General features: G+C 35.8%; 4 protein-coding genes and 1 long non-coding RNA gene across 6 annotated transcripts in view; 3 read left to right on the top strand and 2 right to left on the bottom strand.

Moving 5' to 3' along the window:
* The first annotated feature begins 1,363 nt into the window (after positions 1-1,363).
* Positions 1,364-3,126, top strand: LOC111446426. Of its 2 annotated transcripts, XM_023085245.1 has the most exons (4): positions 1,364-1,439; positions 1,577-2,046; positions 2,237-2,279; positions 2,411-3,126. In XM_023085245.1, exons 1-4 carry the CDS (start codon positions 1,418-1,420, stop codon positions 2,941-2,943), a joined length of 1,068 nt encoding a protein of 355 aa, XP_022941013.1. In that variant the 5' UTR covers positions 1,364-1,417; the 3' UTR covers positions 2,944-3,126. The 2 variants fall into 2 exon arrangements, with proteins under 2 accessions (XP_022941013.1, XP_022941012.1); XM_023085244.1 differs by lacking the exon at positions 1,364-1,439 and having other exon boundaries at positions 1,506-2,046.
* On the bottom strand, positions 1,369-2,193 carry LOC111446427. Its single transcript, XR_002711066.1, has 3 exons — positions 2,103-2,193; positions 1,788-2,024; positions 1,369-1,664 (listed from the first exon to the last, which is right to left on the bottom strand). It is a non-coding gene; the product is annotated as an uncharacterized LOC111446427 (long non-coding RNA).
* A 437-nt stretch (positions 3,127-3,563) lies between the features above and the next one.
* LOC111446425 (pre-mRNA-processing protein 40A-like) lies at positions 3,564-15,381 on the bottom strand. The gene is made up of 28 exons (XM_023085243.1): positions 15,248-15,381; positions 14,355-14,508; positions 13,647-13,982; positions 13,370-13,504; positions 12,897-12,964; positions 12,634-12,703; positions 12,056-12,108; positions 11,862-11,919; positions 11,532-11,764; positions 11,339-11,411; positions 11,027-11,125; positions 10,803-10,871; positions 10,649-10,726; positions 10,411-10,497; positions 10,273-10,307; positions 10,065-10,170; positions 8,994-9,074; positions 8,818-8,910; positions 8,686-8,739; positions 8,480-8,596; positions 8,294-8,392; positions 7,144-7,191; positions 6,982-7,071; positions 5,276-5,383; positions 5,118-5,182; positions 4,921-5,023; positions 4,121-4,405; positions 3,564-4,035 (listed from the first exon to the last, which is right to left on the bottom strand). Exons 2-28 carry the CDS (start codon positions 14,385-14,387, stop codon positions 3,898-3,900), a joined length of 2,814 nt encoding a protein of 937 aa, XP_022941011.1. The 5' UTR covers positions 14,388-14,508; positions 15,248-15,381; the 3' UTR covers positions 3,564-3,897.
* Positions 15,382-16,197: 816 nt separating this feature from the next.
* LOC111446601 lies at positions 16,198-18,030 on the top strand. The gene is made up of 7 exons (XM_023085462.1): positions 16,198-16,359; positions 16,460-16,546; positions 16,636-16,845; positions 16,957-17,118; positions 17,200-17,253; positions 17,345-17,491; positions 17,625-18,030. The coding sequence occupies exons 1-7, from the start codon at positions 16,222-16,224 to the stop codon at positions 18,003-18,005; spliced, it is 1,179 nt and encodes a 392-aa protein (XP_022941230.1). The 5' UTR covers positions 16,198-16,221; the 3' UTR covers positions 18,006-18,030.
* Positions 18,031-20,371: 2,341 nt separating this feature from the next.
* The window catches only part of LOC111446397 (RNA-binding protein 1-like), a 1,726-nt gene continuing 1,563 nt past the window's right edge, over positions 20,372-20,534 (top strand). Inside the window, exon 1 of the mRNA XM_023085207.1 lies at positions 20,372-20,457. The gene's annotated coding sequence lies outside the window, so the exon portion shown is untranslated. The remainder of the gene's footprint in view (positions 20,458-20,534) is intronic.

A 20,534-nucleotide genomic window follows, 5' to 3' on the forward strand; every position in this document is an offset into this window, starting at 1 on the left:
CTCGGTCTCGTAGCCTATTATCATATTACTAAGAAGAGAGAATTGTAAAAAAATGTTAAGCCCAAAAGTATCTCAAATTACACGCTAATAGTGAGGATGAGATATTCATCTCTCAATCATAAAAAATAATACAAAGTCCAAGCAAAATAAATAATTTTTGTTATTTTCTGAAATAAAAAATAGAGTAACAAGTTCAAAGGGAAGCAAACATAAACATAATTTTGTTGTATCCGTAGGAAAATAATGTATCAGAATATAGGATCTTATTAGAGTCACAGAAATCCAAGATGGGGTCGGGGCCAGAAGGGGAGGCCATGATAAAAAACAAACTCCAATCACTTTCCACTTTAACTATGGAACTCTGAATTAAACTTCAAAAATGATACAAGAAAAGAACAGTTTTCTTGTGGCCATTGGTGGCCAACTGGGAATATCAATAAATTTCCATGTTAATGAGACGGAGCTCAAAGATATTAAAACGTATATGTTAGAAAGAGGTTTCTACACCATTATATGGAATATTTTCGTTCTCCTCTCCAACTAATGTGAGATCTCATAATCTACCCCCTTGGGGACTCAACGTCCTTGCTGACACACCGCTCGGTGTCTGGCTCTAATACCATTTGTAACAATCCAAGCCAACCACTAGTCGTTTTGGCCTGTTACGTATCATCGTCAGCCTCACAGTTTTAAAACGCGTCTATTAAGAAGTTTCCATACCCTTATAAGGAATGCTTCATTCTCCTCTCCAACCGATGTGAGATCTCACATCATCGTAACAAAATTCAGGGTAAGATTGAAACTTTGACATCTCTTCCATAACCCCAAGAGCTTACTTCTGAAAGCAACGCCTTGGCCTGAAAGAAATCTCAGATTCATGCATGAAGGAAAATAAATGTAGGCAAACAAAATGAACATGATAGAAACTAATAAAATCTCAACCAGAAATCTCAGATTCAAGAAGAAACAGGCTTCAGAGATACACTTACACTAAACCAATTGCCTCTGGACCACTGCCTTTCAAACACCATAAATAGGCTCTCTGTAGCCTTTCTGACGACAACCAAAACTACTGTACCTTTTTTTTTCTGTTCTTTTTCTTTATATCAGTTCAAATGGTCAGTTAATCATTGACCAAATGGAGCTAAGGCACCTGCATTGTTGTAATGAGATCCTCCGTATATCTTTGTTTTCACGTACAATGAAAGGGGTAAGGATTGACGAAGGCCACAGGTAAAGACAAGCGATGATTTGACAGAAAAGTGTATAAGAAAACAAAATGTCTACAAAAAAACAGCTAGGCATAACCTTATATGGTGGCAGCAATCCTTAGCAGTTAAATGATATTTTTACCTAGTAACTGTTGTGTTGCGTGTGTGTCTCGCTCTTCTTCGGTATCTCAGTCTGTTTCAAGGCAATGATAAATCAGATTCTGACAGGTAGGCTTTTTCTGATCTATCCATGATTTATTAATCTGCACCACATAATCCTCTCCTCCAACTAAAACTGAATTGTCTTTGTAATTATTATATGTTCTTCCATTCTCTACTTGCATTTCAACCTTTCTTCTTCATAGCATCCATGACACCAAGATCACCATTGAGACAGCTTCTGCAAGAGCAACAGGAGCCTTTCGAGTTGGAGGAGTACCTTTTCGAGAGAGACTACTCGAGAAAGAGCTTTAGTAGGGGCAGTGGCAGTGGCTTTGCTTGCAGCAGTGGAAAATTTGACAATATTATGAAGTTTGGAAAGGGATTTGTAGAGATAAATAAGGTGCTGAGGAATACCTGTAAGAAGCTTGTTTCCATCAATAGGAAGCAGCAAACTAAGGATTTCGGAAAAAGTGGATGGATTCTTAGTGTTGGCTGCAAGAGAGTTGCAGAATCAGAGAACTTTTGGTCTCCCTGCAGCTCCCGGAAGAAGTCCAGTTCATTTTCTAGAAAAGATAACAAAAAGACATCATCTTCGAAGAGAAGACATCATGCTACTTCATCAACTTCAGACACTTTTGAAGCTCCAGAGCCCTGCAACTTACAAATACGTAAGGTATGATCATCCCGAACACTTAATTCATCATAATTTATCAGAACTACAAGGCATACCTGAATCATATGTAGTCTTTAAAGCAGACTCGGCATGTCCCATTTATAATCTATCATCAATTTAAACTTCAAAATGTGAAATACCATAGTCTTACAACTTTCTGTAAACTTGATGAACTAACGACACCAAACAGGGTGCGGCAGGAAAAAAGGTCGTGTCTAGAAGCATGAAATCAAGTAAGCAACTCAGCCCTGGATTAGACAATCATTTTCATCTTCCATGTCCATGAAGTTACCACCTTATATACAGAGAGTCTCTAATGTATAAAATAAAAGCAACTGTAGCTGAATGATCTGAACTTGTTTAGGACATGAAAACAGGGAAGCAGGGTCTGATTTGATAATTCCAGCAAGGCTAAACAATAATCAATTACGGAATGGCATTCCTCTACAGAAGAAAGTTCCAGACAACTCCATTCTCTCGGCCACTCTTTCGGAATTACTTCTTTACTCCGCAGCAATGGAGAAACCGAGTGGTATTGAGACTGCAGAACTGCAGGAACTTGTAACATCCAACACTACATCTCAGCTCCTGATATTCAAAAGGGTAATTCATCAAACAAAGCAGCTTCTTTTTTACTGTGTGGGGGAGGTGGTGGAGGCCCATTCCAAGCATGGCAGGCACATAGATTCTGAAGAAGCTAGGAGGCTCATCCATGAGAAGGAAACCACTGGGAAAAAAGCAAACTTATCAAATTCACTGAACTCAGATTACTTGCTCTCAGCAGCAGAATGGTGGGATTTGAAGCCGCAGAAGCAGCTTATAGGAGCAGAGATTGGAGCACTCATTCTAGAGGAGATTATTAATGAGGTTGTTACTGAACTAATTGATAAGCAGTGATCAACATTCTTCTGGCTTCAATTATACTAAGATTCCAATACAAGTATTTGCAGAAAAATGCACATTGTTAAGTATAAACCGTATATTCATATCCTAGAAGCTTCACTCAAACATCTGGACCCTGCCTCAGTGGAATGTACACTGTAGTATGAAAGCAGATATCAATCACCAATCTTAAATGAATTTGGATCGCTCGTATCATTTCATAAACCAAGTGATTTTCATGAAAGTCTCCCTTAAATACAACAGAACCACCAACTCAGATATTAAAACATATCAAATAGAAGACATACACGACCTGAGATGTCTACTCAAGGATTGTCGGCATAAAGTGATTCCTTCCACTGCCCATTTCAGGTTCAGTTATCGATCAAGCCATTCATGAGTCTTTCACCTTTCGCTTTCAGAAAGACCAGACAGGTACAAAAGGTTAAAAATTATGGACAAATATGTTGAAACTTGAAAATGGAAAAACGAACTGATTACTCACATGTTTTAACGCCCATGATATGGTTGTGAACAGTAAATTTTAATGAATGATGCCACAATTTATAATACTTCATAACGTTTTCATTCTAGTTACGATTAATGCTGTAAAATCAGCTTTAAGATAATCTCAATAATCGAACTTCAAATCAGTTGAGAGAACCGCAAATAAGCAGCCTGTGGATTTATTATTCTCGACAGAATTACAGTAGACGAGGGAAGTAGCGACTTACAAAACCAGGTCACAAGTAATAAAAATGGCTGGTTTATATACGCCACTAACTCCTGTAGGACACTACAGATGTATCCACTAACAGACAATGGAAGAATGATAACTGGGTCACCCTTCATCTCTCTTCAAAAGAATTCTTTCCAGCAGTTGCCATCCCTGGCCAATTAAAATCACATTGATCGCTCTGCCCTTGCAAACCGTAGAAACCAAATCCTGAAATCGAAAGCTAACGACGGCTATTGAATTTCCCCATCCTCTCCAAGCTCCCCCTCTTCAAGTTCATCATGTCCGTCATTTCTACATGAACCATCTCGATGTTCTCTCTTGTGTCTTCTGTGCCTACTCTCACTGTCTGATTCTGGTGAATATGCGTGCTGCCAAGAAACATACAAAGAGATTTAATTTCTAATAACGTTATACAAAACAGTGTCACAAGCATCTACAAGGATATTCACGTGCCTTCCTTGACTTTTTTCGGTCACTGCCACGTTTGCAAGACTTCTTAGACTCCTCTCTCTCATCTTTATTAGAACCACCATCATCAGTGGCACTATGATGCCGCTTCCGACGTTTCCTGTCTTTGTTTTTTTCCCTTTTCTTTTCTCTGTAGACACGAGTTTCGTTTGCATCTATATTTTCGCTATCAGTTTCATCCTTCTTAACACGCCCCTTTTCTTTTTCACGTTCTCTTTCCTTCTCCTTTCGCTCTTTCTCCTTTTCCTCGCATTCTTTTTCCTTTTTAGCCTGTGCAAAATAGAAGTTCTCTTCTGAGAATGAGAAAAAAATTCCGAACAGTATCTTATTACACTTCGGTCAAAGTTATCGAGGAATCATCTATTTCAACAGAAGATCTGAACTACCGAGGGATTGGCTTCAAAATAATAATAATAAAAAAAATACTTTTTTGTTAGAAATTTCGAATAGCATTAGAAAGAAAAACAATGATCCCCATTTCTAAAATTTATGAAAACTTGGTTTCTCGTTAAGAAAAAAATAAAACCTAAATTATATGTACATAAACCAAAAACATTGTGGAAAAGACATGTATGCATATGTAAACCAAAAATTAAACCAATTCAAACAAATTCACTTCATTTGAACTTAAACCAACCAATGGTCGTTTGGGCTATGTTTATTCAGTTTTTCAGATCAGTTGGTTGCTTAAAGCCTAAAATATCGTTCCACTTATAATTCTTCACCCAACGACTGAAAAGTAGAATCATCAAACTAATCAAGCATAAAAGCAATTTGCCACACACCTTCTCCTCCTCACCCTTGCGTTCCTTTTCTTTTGCCTTTTCTTGTAAATGCACTACGTATTCCTCAAAAACTTCCTTCGCGAAGGTCTCTTCCCCAATTAATCTAAGTGACAGTAGAAGAAAAAAAGTCAAATAAAGCAGAGAATTGAATACCCAAAACTCGTTTATGATAAATAATCGACATCTTCATAAACTACCTGTAGTCTTCACTCTCTTCAAAAAGCTGTTTGCTATCCTCCCAGTTGGAAGAAGCTGAAATCTCCTGTATTAATACAACCATTGAAGGTCAACTAGCTGTTAGAGAAGACAGTCGGTCTGAAATGAGCTTACACGTCATCAACAGTTCTAAAAATACCTTGAATAACTGAAGCAGTCTTGAGAAGTCATCAGCCAAACGTTGACGCCTTTTGGCTTCTTTCTCCTCCTTTGCTTTGGCTCTTTCTAGTAAATCCTCATATACAAGCTTCAACATAGTAGGATGTTATTAATGTCTCAAAACACGTATCATGTTGATAACAAATCAAAGGATACAAAATTAAAGATACAGACAAGGCAATGAAGTTTTTCATAGAGGAGGATTTATAAGCGTAGACATTGGGAAATTGGGAGTAAGAATCAATTCACAGACGACGGGCTAGGCCTTCAGCTTTCCAGGCTGGCCAATTTCTATTTTCCTTAGTAAAAAACAACCAGAAATTTATGGGATAACATATTGCATCCTAAACAATAATAAAAGACATAATTGTGAAAGAACACGAATATATCCATAGTCTTCAGAGGACCAAGTAATCAGAAACTAAGATTATTCAATTACTCAAGATACAGAATAAATATCTCTATCGTCAGATTCTGAGCATCTTAATTACCCCAACATACAAAGCCAAAATCCAAATTGTATTTCAGAAAAAAATGAAAGATTGAAACTACACTAAGAAAAAGAAACTCATTATACAGATTGGCGCTGCAGAACAAATTAAGCATATACAGTCAAATTAATATTTATAAAAGAATTTTGAAAGAGAACAAGAGCAGTTCCAAATTTTTCGACAACTCCAGCAAATTTCTTAAAGTAGAACCACATATTTGAAGCTTCCTTTTATCTCATTCCTTTCAGATGAAAGTGATATTTTGAGACCAGATAAATTTCCTCATTAATCAAGGCGAGTGGTTAGCAACTTAGGGAGATTTCCCCTTATGTTCCCCAGGGAGTCAAGTCAGGAAGATTAATTTTTTATTGTTGTTCTTTATTTTCCAATGAAGAAAATTTCTTGGAATTCACAAGGATCAGGGATAAACGGGTTAGCTCATATATTTTTTATTTGAGGATTGACCTAACGGTTTGCCGTATTTCCTGAATGTGTGCAAATTGATCCATTCCGATGCCAACATGTTAGAAGATTGTGGTTATTTTGATTAGAGTGGTCATGCAAATGTACGAGTAGGAAAGTAGTTGGAGATTATATTGCGGAAGATAGTGGCTTTGGTGATGTCAATCTTTTTTGTTTAAGATTATATTGAGAATAAGGTCATCAATATGGAATACGACAGAAATTAGAAGTTTCCTTCAAATGAAGCTCTCATTTTCGGTTGTCTTGTCTTGCAAATGCCTGATATAGAATCTTATACGAGAAGAATTTTGTTTGAAGTGAAGGCTACAACACAGAATGGAAAGGTTTGTGCATGGCTAGGAATTAAAGAATCTTCAACGAGAAGTATCTCCATCAGTTTAATCAGTTTGAATCTAGAAGTTCATAAGTCCCATCACGGTGTTCTCTAAACAAGCACTTCGCTGTTTTTTCCTATCTTGGTTTATGTCTTATTTGGTAAGCCATCATTTTTCCTTTGTATTTTCTTTTATTTACTCTTTTTGGTATCCACCCCTTGAAAAGTTTGAATCTTTTGAGCATTAGCCTCTTTTCATTTTTTTTTGAATGAAAAGTTTCAGTTTTGAAAAAAAAAAATTAAAAAGTGTAAATTAATATTTATAAAAGAATTTTAAAAGAGAAAACACACGAAACAATTCCAAACTTTTAGACAACTTTGGCCAATTTTAAGTAGTACCTTAAAATTTATATCTGAAAGTGCAAGAGGGGCACCCTCTTCAATGACAGCTTTAAGGTCATCAAATGTCCATGATGAAGTGATGGTAACCTGAAAAGCATTCCACTCAAATAAAATGAATTCAGCAGCAGTAGCCGTTCATAAAGATTATAATCATACTACCTTCGCTGCCTTCATCACATCTTTTATCTGAGCCTTTTCTTTGTGATACTAGAAATTAAAAAAAAAAAGAAAAGGAAAATGTGAGCTTGACAGTAAAATTTCAAAAGCACTTTGGATTCAACAATAATATAACAGACATTTTTTTCTAATATATATAATGCAGACAATTGAGCTAATAACATAAATTACATAAATAAAATGAGATAGAATCCATCAATGCATTTTGAAACGATTTTTTGGAGGTAAAAAGAATGCACGCAGTCCTGAAATATTTTTTCAGGTTAAACATGTACTTCACGAGAATTCAAGATGATGAACAGAGGGAATTCACCGAGCAACAAGATTCGTAGATGCAACAACTCCTATCATCAGCTAAGTTTGACTAAGATCAATTGGACTAGAAACTCAATCAAGAAACAGGAACTTGCTAAAGATGGACCTACGCTCCCCCCATAACAATGGCATGAAAATACTATCTGCCTGAATTCAAAAACAGTGTTCCATAAATCTTGATCGGATGTACTTAATTTACCAGCCAAGAAGTTCGTAGCCAAGTTCATTGGATACAACTTCACAACGTAGTAATGGGGGTTTAGCAAGTACTGTTTCTCCATTACATAGGCCAAAAAATTACATTCATGATTTTGATTGGATGGGAAGATGCTAAGGTTGCTAAAAGTTCAGGCATCAGAAACTGGACGCGAATGAAAATCATACCTCCAAAAAGGAAGATGTTCTACAGCTTTAGTGAAGTTTGTGATCTCATGTTATTCCCAATCATCAAAAGAATTTCTACAGGGAAAAGACCCAAGGACAAAAGACATGCTAAATACCTTTATTCACAATGCATTTCTTGGTATATTTACTCACAATATGTTAATTATTTTTGTATATACGCATAAAATAGTGGATAATATTGCATGGAAAAAGGTTAGAAAGGAAGTAAGTGTGGAGAGGGGAGAAAGACAGAGTAAATTATCTTAAAATGAGTCCTAGCATACACACAATGAAAACCACAAATCCTATGAAATGCTTTACCTGATGGTAGGCTATTAGAGTAATAAATCACTAGTTCCTATTTATCTTTGATAATAAAAAGAAATTATAAAACTAACAAAATTTCTATAACAAAGTATGATAAGAAGATCACCTTAGTTTTTAATTCCTTCAGAACATCCTCAAACAAGTCCTTTGGAGTTGAGCCAGATATATTTGAAGCAACAGCTTGATACTGAGGCAACTCCTTAACCTTGAAAAAAAAAAGACAATCGGGGATGTGGGGAAAGATTCCTAATCCAGATTTCAATGTTCAGCAGAAGATTAAAAAGTTCTCTACCTTCAAACAGTAATCACGCCAAAAGGTCTTAGCTGTAAGAACACCAGCAGTAATGTGTTCTTCCATGAGTTGGCGGAACTCATCGCGGTTTTTTCTTTCAATTCTTCGCAAACGTCCCTTCAAATGGTTAAATGTGAATGTGAGTGTCCTATGTACTTAATAAAATAGAATCAACTATCATATGATGAACTGATGTACAATAAAACCTTTTGTATCTTCTTCTGTTCCTCTTCCTCCTTTTCCAACTCACGTATATAGTCCTGTACCAATCAAATACAGCATAAAATTTAAGTTGGAATACACAAACAGAAAATCAAATAAAAATGAAAAGGACATGCCTGGAAAATAAGCAAGCGATCAAGTTTCTCAAGGTATAAGCATCTATCATCAACTTCCAATCGATCTTGTACTTTCCGCCATTTGCTACTCACCTAAACCACAGAAAACAATCGCGAGAATAAGGCATAATAAGGAATAAGTAAATTTATACATCCCAAAGCCTGAGGGAAAATACCTTTATGTAATCACAAGACTCGAGAAATTCCCTATATTCAGTAATATTTTTCTTGTGCTCCTCTGCAGCCCTTTCTTTTTCCTGAATTTAAGAGTGTATGAATGTTCCCTTATCTAGAAAAAGGTAATTTCATGCACTCCAACATAGAAAAAAGGTTATAATATCAACTTATCAAGAGTACAGGACAACATCACAATTATCAAATGGAGAAGTAATATCGTCAAAGTACATTGAAAGCCCCCATTACTCTCGCACACTAAAAATAAATTGTTTGTAATTTTTTCTTCGGGGCTGTTGATTGAAATGTTCTTAATACAAAAATGATATCATTTAATAAGATTCAAAATAAAACATCAACAAAATTCCAAACCAACATCCTAAAAAGGATTGCAATACTATATTGTAACAGGAACAAAAAAGAAAGAAAAAAATTGTCCATGGCATTTCTCTAAAAAGAAATATCCAACTTTCATGGACAAAAATGAAAGAATGTACTAGGGTATGAAAAAATAAAAACTCAGCCCCGCAAGAGGAGACTAGACACTAAATAAGAAACACACTCCAATCCAAAAGGATAAGACCCTATCTACTAATTACAAAAAACCAGAGTGCCGCCACCCACAAAGAGTTAACAATAACCCAAAACTCATTCGTGGATTCCTAAACCTCTCAAGCAAGAAAATTGACGTCTTTGGAGATTATAAGATTCTGGATAGAGGAGAGAGGAGAAAGGGCACAAAACTAGATGAAAAATCAAGCCGGGAGATGACTCCAAAAGAATAGGCAAGCAACATCTCAGTACTGCCATCCACAGAGTCAATTTGGTAATCATTATTGGTGGGTTCAATTAATAAAATTGGGAACCAAGATGTTTTCCCGTTTTTACTACTTTTGGTTAGTTCTTTGTGCAGTCAGTACAAATTTCGAACTTACAAAAAAAAAAAAAAATTCTTAGTCCTCTTTTATTTTCTCTACACAACCATCGGCTCACATTCACCTGCCTACAAGGGGAAATCTCTCACAGGATACTACTAACGCATGCACATGCATGAATAAACAAACGATTCCTACCTTCTTCTCAAGTTCCACTATGCAGGTTTCAAAAAGATCCTCCCGATATCTAGAACGTTCAACGGCTTTGAACCGTTCATCATTCTCAAACATACTAACAGCTTTGCTGTCCCTCAAAAATTGGAAAGGAAAAAAATATAAGGTCAAGAGGAATTACGAACTTGTAAGATAAATAATGATAACAATAAATAATAACTAAGAACCCAACCTCCATCTGGTAGATGATGTGAGTTCCTTGGACTCCTGAAATTAAAATGTATATGCAAGCAAAAATCAAGATTTCTAAAACAATCAAATAAAAATAATAGAGAGAACATGACAGGAGAAATTGTATACAAAAACTTACATCCAACATCTTGATGAATTCCTCACGAGCTTTTTTCTGTCTTATGCGTCTTTCTTCTGCATCCAACTTTTTTCTATGTCCTAAATACTAAACTCATAAAAATTCATCAAAAGAATAATAAAGTCTGATCCACCTTGGTTGTAAAGAAAAAAAAATGTAGGGGAAAGGGGTGAACCAAAGCATTATTTCATTCCAATCATTTCAATAAAACTTCATTGTAGTCCAGTCATATCGATACCTCATGGAAAGCTTGCTTCCGCTCACCAAGAGTTTTCAAGGCGCGATATCTTTTGTCATTAATTATTTCTCGCATAGCCTGAACAGATTGAATTAGCGTATATGAAATATGATGAAAACTGAAAAATGTTGCATGATGCCTAAACCAAACAAACCTGCTCCCACGTCCAATCAGACTGCACATTTACAGATTCCAGAAGCGCTTTAAATGCACTCTTTGCCTCCTAATGATTGAAATATATTTTTAAAATAGAAAATAAATACAATAATAATGAAAAAAAAAAATGCACAGGTAAATATATTCACAATTACAACCATGGGGTACTCAATTTCTCTCTCTCCAAAAGTATGTAAAGAGTAGATGTTTTTCAGAAAGTACCAGCTTGTTGGCAAATACCAATGGTTCGTCGTCAGCATATTTTTCCTCTAAGACAGTCTCATTAACTTTTCCTGCAACTGCCATTCTCTTCCTTGCTTCCTGTCATGACACCCAAGATTATATCAAAAACTAGTAGACAACTAATCAGCCAAATTTTATTCAAATTTTAGATGAACTAACTAAATCAACCTAGTTTCTATTCGAATTTAGAAGTAGAAAGATCTTGATTTAAAATAAAGTTTTCAGAAATGTATAGAAACCAATATCATTTATGAGGCAAAAAGTACAAGATAAAAATCTCCCACAAATTACCTCAATGTCCTCCGTAGAAGTTCCATCAACAGGATTTTTTACATCTTGAGATGCAAGGCTTTCAAAAGCAGTCCTATTTTCAAAAGGACAAAGACAACAATGAGCAAAACAAAACTGGAACTATATGCGCACTTGGAGCTGCTATCCAAGAAAAAGTGGATGTGGAAACTATATCAGCAAGACTAGTACATACATTGACGAAGCATTGACATGGACCACAGCAGGAGGACCAGAAACAAAAAGAGCAGCTGGAACTGGACTCAATGCAACCCCAGAAACAGTTGGAGAAATGCTGGAGCTAATGGTAGAAATTGCCGGCGTTTCAGCATGGAAAAGACCAACAGTAGGTGTAGGTTGAGACGTTGTAACAGCCATATCTGTTTGTGTTCCTTGGACAGATTCTTTCTGAGCCTGCTCGCGAGCCAACTGCAAGCAAATTAACAAAATTAGATTGACAGCCATGACTCCTTTTGAAAGAAACATGAGAAAGAAAGATATGTGAAATGTAACCCATGATTTCAACCTTCAGTTCTTCTGGCATGGTCCACTTTGATTCTTTTGTCACCTTATTGTAATAGTACCTGTTTCACCTCGTGGTAAACCATTAGTGTACATGCTTATTCATGAAGATCAAGAAATGTAACACACTAAAAAAAACTTGAAAAATGTGAACGTGGCCAGGCTAATGCCAAAGAGGACAGAGACAAAGCAACACACTTTCTTCCATATGGAGATGTAAATTCCTTCCACACAGTTGATGCATCAGCTCTCTGTAACAATTATTTGAATCAGAAGCAAACATATTATATTGGAAAAAGAAATTTGAGTTAGTTGTCCTCCAACAACGAATATCCAAAGAGCTTTAAAGATATTGCACCGGTAAATGAACACAAAAGAGGACAAAAAAACAGTAGTTAAATAAGATATCTGATAACGAAAACCTTTATATACCCTATGTAGAGAAAATGTATATACATAAAATAGATGCTTATCTAGAAAAATTATCAGTCTAGAAAATCACACTGATCCCTGAATTGATAGAATATCCAGAAAAATCATGATTTTGAATTATACATCCCAACCCCAAAGAATACTTTTCCATGGAGCCACTATATATACATCCCAGCCCCAAAAGTTTACCTATGAATCTAAAAGAATATTCTAATAACGGCATCTATAACCATGAATTTTGTTTAGAAATGGAAAAGAATGCCTTGTATAATACCTTTTCTTTAACAGATGTGTTATAATGTTATAGGTAAGAATAAAAGATGATTCATAAAAATGACATTTACCTCAAGTGGTGTCATAAGTTCCAATGGCTTCTCCCAACTGGACTGTTTGGTTTTTTTGTTGTAATAATATCTAGAAAAAATTTCTGTTCAGTAAGAGAAATCAAGAGAATTGCAGAGTGCTATAAACAATGGGTGAACTGTGTATACAAACTGAAAATTAGTAATTAACTGTGTTTAACCTCGACAATTAAGTTGACATATTTAAACCTTGGATTTTAAGAAATGAGAAGAAAGCTGTAACCAGGTGATAAATGCATGATTACCTTTTTCCATCAGCTGATGCATGCTCTTGCCAATCAGATGGATGATTGAAGACAGGAACATTAGCAGCCTGATGTTATAAATGACATGAAAAAAAACCCGTCAGGATATAGAAATCAGCATCTTAATAGCACTGAGGAGCTCACATCAGAAAACTGTCTTAATGCCTCGAAGAAAAATACTATATTATTTTTTTTAAGAAAAAAACAGACCTTTTCCCCAATGTGGGCATTACATACTACTTTCCACATCCCTAACTTCATCCATGCTTGCATAAGAACATTTATCAATGCCTTAATACATAAGACCACATTTTCAATAAGTCAAAGAAGAGAAAGTACGTATAAATTCCAATCAAAAGAAAAATAAAAATAAATTGAAGTCCATCTCTAGCTTTTTTCATACAAGATCTATAGCAGATCATCCCTCAAATCAAAGAAGATAGAAGTAGACAAATAAAACAAGCAGAACATACTAGCTTTACGGTAGAAACTGAAGAATGCTGGTTAGCTTGCTCAATCTGTGAGACTGGGTTTGTAGCCTGGCTTACAGAAGACATCAAAGGTTCGCTATTACCAACTCCAACAGGTACATGCATTTGTGACATTGGCTGGAAATCAGAAGTGAAACCAACATCATTTAGTGTCAGTCAGAGTGGACATGGAAATGTACCATAAAATAAAAATACAAAAAATGGCTTTTCAAATTAACAGAAAAGAAAGTAAACAATGCGCAATGAATGAGAGGATTACAGTATATGGTGAAGAAATAAATAGTCCATGAGAACCCAGACCATGCATTTGATTATTTGGTGCAGACACGTTTTGCTGACTCTGAGGTGGAACAGAAGTAAGAGACCTTGTCGGAACATAAGGCATTTGAATACCCTGGGACAAAGGAGTGATATAGCCTCGATGGCTTGGCCTTGGCACAAACTGTGGCACTGATTGAGGATACTGATGTGGCTGGACTTGACCAGCTGGAATTCCAACATTTGAAGAAGATATATTCTGCCCTGCTGACTGGAACTGTGGGGCAGATGAGGAAATGAACGTCTGGCCTGGTTGTGCTGGGATATTTGGTCGAAACTGCAGCAGAAAAATCTCAGACACTCACATCAACTCGATAGACATAAATAGAATATAGACTTAACCAAATATCATAACAAATAAGTAACCAAATAAAACCCTGCAGGAATCAGTGAACCAGAATTTAGAAATTTGAACTGAACATACATGGAAAGAATCAAAAGAGACAAACACACTAATGCACCAAAAAGGAAGGAGAAGTCACGGGAATATTTCAAAAATAAGATAATAATTGAACAGACAAAATAAATGTCTGAGCTCAAATCGGCAATTGTAAGCAATAAAATATATGTAAGTACTTTTATACGTACACACACATGCAAAGAACTAAAATCAGAGATGTTAATTGAGAACTGAGAAAAGGTTCTTTACCTGTCCGCCTGAAGACTGAGATAGATTATCCATTTCAGAGCATAACAGAACGTCAAGCTTTGAGCATAAAAAAGGTAACCAGAGATCACAATACCGACAGATCAGCTAGCTAATTCCTAGTTGAATTCCACCAAAAGCAAAAATGGAAACCCAGCTGCAAACAACTTAGAAATGTTAGTCAACAAATAAGTAACTGGATCCGAAGGTGTGTCCAATCAAACAAATTATCTAATTTCAAATTTCCAAGGCTGATTTCCTGGACGATGGAATCGAAAATCGACCCATTACTGCAGGGCTAAAGTAAAATCCACTGCATCCCAGTCAATCACAAAGTGTCATTCAATGTGTCCTATGAAATAATTAAAGAGAGCGGGACGAGAACTCAGAAACATATCACAATTTCGTAGACTAAACGTCTCAAAAAGTTACATATAGTATATAGTTTCGACGCTAAGGCCTGTATGATTAGGCAAGGACCATAAAGAATCGACTAAGCAACTTAAACCTACTGAAACGTCTCACTGCATCACCCTTCTTAATTTCTATATATCCTAAAAACCCTCCAAATTCAAAACTGGGTGAGAAACAAATAATCCTGCCGCATGCGGCGTGAATGTGAATATCCCCGTACTTTCACTCTTAAGGTTCTCACTTCTCAATCTCCAAGAAGTCACAACAACACCATACAACCAAAAATTTGGCATGATAAATATTTCAAGACAAGAAGGACGACCGATTCCCAAGAGACAAGTTTCCTCTCAAAGAAGCGATGGGGATTGCGATTAGCTCCTCGATGCGTCTGCACACCCGAATCCTTTCTTTCACTGGACTTCACTTTCTCGAGGTAAACCGCAGTGTTCTTAAGAATATATAAAGATTTGTGAAAGAATCACCTCCACGTTTAACATGTTTTTTCACATCCATTCCCTTAGCACGAATTTTTCTTCGAAACTTGATAGAAAAATGCAGAATCCGATACCAAAGCGCCTAAAGAACGAGAGGGAATTAGATTACTCACAGTTACGGCTATACGCTGCGGTGGGCAAAATAATGGCGCCAAAACTAATGCTAATAACGGGTAAGAAACCGGAGTGGTCGGTACTCGGAGCCTACGGGTTCAATCGAGTTTTAGGGTTTAAGTGAAAAAAAAAATTGACAGTGGGAGGAGAGGGTACGGGCTAAAGGTTGAACCGGTGGCTAAAATTATTTACCACGTTGCTTCATTTTGACCAATAATTTATTTCTAAATAATAAACTTTTTTACATGTAATTTCTTACTATTAATTTTTAAAGGATTAAATTATAAATTTGCTCCAATTTAGCTTATGTGATTCTATAAAAGTTGTCTTTTTCTCTTTTTTGCATTTTTTTTTTGTTTTTTTTTTGTTTTTTTGCATTTTTATAAGAAATTCTAAGATAATAATGTTGTGACATAAACACTGACATATTATTTAACTGGTTAATGCAAATGTAATAGCCTAAGCTCCCTGCAAGCAAATATTGTTAGCTTAAGTCTATAGTTGTCACGATTTTAAAACAGAAGTTTATTAAGAAGTTTATTAAGGAGAGTTTAGTTTAGCTCACAAAAAAAATTTAAATTTTAATAAAAACTAAAGATAAAAATTTTGTTAAAACAGAAAAGGCTATGGTTAATAAACCATGCTGTCATTCCTATTCTGTCATTCTCTCCAACTTTTACCTTATTTCAGTTTTATTAACTTCCAAATGGATGAACAAAATTCATATAAATATTTGAATTCTCTATTCTTTTCCTCAAGCCAAGAAAACAAACAAAAATCATAACTTTTGTGTTGGGTTTGTTTCGGGGAAAATGAGGAACACAGAACATGGAGGGAAGCTGTTGGCAATGGTGGCTTTGGCCATTGCTGCTGCCATTCTCCAAGCTCATGCAGCCATTCCGGAGATGAATAATTCTCAACAATTATCGGTGCAGATTCAAAAGAAGTTAAAGCTTCTTAATAAGCCTGCCCTCCACACCATCTACGTAACATCTTTCTTTTCGTTGCCTTCTTTGAAATATTTGAAAAAATTTAATGCCTTTTTGATCGGTTTTTCACGTATAATTTTGCATGGAAATCATGCAGAGTGAAGATGGAGATATTATCGACTGTGTTGATATTTACAAACAGCCTGCTTTTGACCATCCGGCTCTAAAGAATCACACCATTCAGGTTCATTTCTTCATGTTAATCAAATCATTATGTGTAAGTCTAGTCATAATCTTTACGCTCTTAACCAATGCTTGCATATATGCATATAGATGGAACCCGATTGGGGCGTTGATTGGAAGATGTCGGTTGAGCAAAACGAGCCATTTCAAGTATGGCAAAGAAGTGGGAGATGTCCCGAAGGAACCATTCCAATTCGCAGAGTTCGTGAACAAGACTTACTCAGAGTCAATTCTCTCGATAGCTTTGGAAAGAATTTTTTTTATGGAAGTTCCAAACTCGGGGCAGAAGTCAACCGTTCCGTAAGCAAAACCTTCCATAAACATATTTTTTTTATTTGGGTTTCAAAATTAAAGTTTAGTTGATTGATTTGTTGCTAATTATCTTATAATTTGGTGTTGAATATGAATCAGACGTCAATCCTGTATACGGCAGGCTACAATTACATTGGCGCTTCAGGACAGATTAATGTTTGGAACCCTAAAGTTGATTTGCCAAATGACTTCACGGCTTCAAGAATTTGGTTGAAAAATGGGCCGTCTGAAAATTTTGAAAGCGTTGAAGCTGGCTGGATGGTTCGTTTTATTATTACTATTATTTAAACTTAATTAGTACATGTTTTAGCATTTAATTTTAATTTATTTTTGTTGTTATAGGTAAATCGGAGGCTATATGGAGATACAAAAACTCGATTCAGTGTACATTGGACGGTAAGATAGAGAGTTTTCAATTATAAGAACTCACGGGAGAATAGTGAAGAAATTTGAGTATAATTTTTATCTAACATGAAAAAATGGTTAGGTGGATTCATACAAATCAACGGGGTGCTTTGATTTAACTTGTAGTGGGTTTGTCCAAACGAACCCCAAAATAGTACTTGGTGCTGTCATTGATCCCATATCAACTAGAGGTGGACAACAATTCATTATCTCTGTCGGTATGTTTCAGGTATCTAATTTCATATGCAATCTTCTCTCCTTTTCCATGAATTACTCAACCTACTGAGTATATTTGCTAAAACAACACAGCTAAATGGTCAAATATGGGATATATGGTAAACTATAACTCATGCACCATGCAGGATCCTCGGTCACGCAATTGGTGGTTGAATGTGCAAGGGTGGCCTGTGGGGTATTGGCCACCGACGCTATTCGGATATCTGCGTCACAGCGCAACACTGGTGGAATGGGGCGGTGAAGTGTTCAGCTCACATGTAAAGAAAGTGCCACACACGAGGACGGCCATGGGGAGTGGAGATTATGCAGGGAGGCATTACCGCCACGCTAGTTATGTGATGCTGCCAAGGATCGTGGACAATTCGCTACAATTGAAGTATCCAGAGAGAGTCGGAACTTGGGCTAATGAGCCTTTTTGTTACTCTGCTGATAATTATCAACGAACCTACGCTACTGAGCCTGTCTTCTTCTATGGCGGTCCTGGTCGCAGTCGTGACTGCCATTAATATCATCTAAGAGAAGGGTTGTATAAGAAGTTATTAAAGTTCTATTTTTCTAATAGAAGGGAATGAAAATTTATAATATTTTAATAGAACATATACAAATTTATAATATTTTAATAGATGCATAATATGAATTTTGAATTAATTCATGTTATTCAATATTCTAGACTAAATACTTTTTATAATATGGAACTTTTGGTAGGGGTAATTTAGTAATTTTGTCAACAACTCAACATATATAAAGGAAATTAGTATAAATGTCTTTGTTTTGTGATCATCAAGTCTCATCCAAACCAGTTTATTTTTTACAATAAAAATATGAAACTAAATTGTAGTTTTTTTTTTTGGGATCAATTTTCAAAATCAATCTCGTATCACCTTTTTAAATATTCACTTTTTTACTGCATTTTTCGTTCGAAGTACACACCAGCGCCCAAAGATGCTCATGCACCAGATCCTCTTCATGGTGCGGCTTTGTAAACTTTTTGATATGAACCGATTGTTCTTTGATGAGAAAGTTAATAGGCGGGTTGAATGCGTGGAGAATTGTTAGGAGGGAGTACCCCATAGTTAATTAAAGGGATAGACCATGAATTTATAAGTAAGAAATATATTTTTATTGGCATGAGGCATTTTGGGAAACAAAAAACAAACCGATAGATAACTTCTGCTCGAGGTGAACAATATTATATTATTGTGGAAGTTCGTGATTCATAACATGACATCAAAGTCATGCGTTTAACTTAGTCATGTCAATAGAATTTTCAAGTGTCGAATAAAAGATGTACTTTGTTCGAGGGCTCCAAAGAAGTCGAACTTCGATTAAAAAGAAGTTGTTCGAGGGCTAGATAGATTTTAAGGAAAACTCTATGGTATATTGTTCCAGGATGGGAATGAGTCTCCCATTAGCTAAATTCACAATTTTTTTTTTTAATTTTTATTTCCTCAAAATAAAAACTCCCAGTCACGGGGATGAAGCGCAGCACTTCCGTGAAAGTGAACAAAGTATTCTTCGTCTAATACCAGGACGTTTAACTCCATTTGTTGCAGAACCGCCGCCGATTGGCCGACGGTTCTTCGAAGGGCCGTTTGTGCATTTCTTATAGGCTTCAACAAAAGGATCTCTCTCCTTCAAACCATCCCGTTTACAGCACCCGAAACCAAAAGACGATCCAAAGTCGTCGGAATAAGCTTCAAGCCACAAATGTTCCTTAGCCATCCTCGCACTCTTCGCTCGCGGAGAAGAACAGGGGATCGCCTCACCGTAGTCATCGGGAAGCCTAGCACTCTCCGATCGGTACGGCGGCGAAGGCAATTTCAACGCTGATCTCTCGAACGTGCTTACGTTAGGGCTGGAACTCGATTGTAGCTTCGGAACCCCCGGCTTGGCCTCCCAAGAGAACGGCACGTTCGTCCTCGTTTGAAGGAGTTCGAAATCAAAGTCCAGTGGATGAGAACTCGAACTCGAACTCGCCATGGCTGATTGAAAAATCAATGCGACTGTGTTAGGTTTGCTCGATTTTTGGTGTTCATACATATTTATATATGTAATTTTTGGTATTTTGGGCTTAATCGAGTGCCGATTGTCTGTCAAACAAGATATCTATATTAGCTATTGGCAGCTCCGATCGGGCTTTCAAATGTACAAAATTGCTAGAGACGATTGATGAACTCGCTCCAACTAACTGAAATTAAATTTAATTAAGCCATATATTTGAGGATGTGATTTCAGTGTTAAGTTATCAACACTTCAACATTTTATTTCCTCATTCGTGTGATTCCTTGGAAAGGAGTTCAGAGACTCTGCTGCCGTCGTTACTCCTTCACCCCACAAGTGTTTTTATTTTATTTTTTTATAATTAATCCATATTAACTTTAGTAAATATTAATTTGACCAAAAATGAATAAATCCATATTAACTTTAGTAAATATTAATTTGACCTAAAAATGAATAGTGTTTTTTTTTTATATGTAATTTTTAATTTAATAATTAAAATAAGTTTGTGGGTTTATTTTTTAAAAAGCACTTTTTAACTGCACAATTATCTTTTCAAATAGGTTAAAGTAATCCAAATTTAAAATTAAAAATTTTAAATAAATATAAATATAAATTAAATTATTTTTAAAAACAAATAATGGATACAAATTTTTTTAATAAAAAAAAACTAAATAATTTAAGACAAATATTTTATGTAAACTCATATTATATAAAACATTTCGTACAGGCCCATTAACGAATAGCTACAGGCCCATTAATTGATATATGCAGGCCCATTAACAATAAAGAAGAAACTGATGTTAGGGCTTCACTATTATTGTAGACCCAATTTTGGGGGAAAAAATTGGTTAAATACCGTGGTTTGATGTATTCGGCCACTTGCTTTCAACGCGGCATCTGTCTCTACCCTGCGTTTTGCTGAAATTCTCCTGTATCTCTGCACTGTCGAAGTAAAAAGTAAGGTACAATATACTCCGTAATTTTCTTCTTCTTCTTTCTTTCTTTTTTTTTTTTTTCGTTTTTTTTTTTTTTTT

The sequence above is a fragment of the Cucurbita moschata genome, unplaced genomic scaffold, assembly GCF_002738365.1.
Source record: "Cucurbita moschata cultivar Rifu unplaced genomic scaffold, Cmos_1.0 Cmo_Scf00008, whole genome shotgun sequence".
Classification (NCBI taxonomy): Eukaryota; Viridiplantae; Streptophyta; class Magnoliopsida; order Cucurbitales; family Cucurbitaceae; genus Cucurbita; species Cucurbita moschata.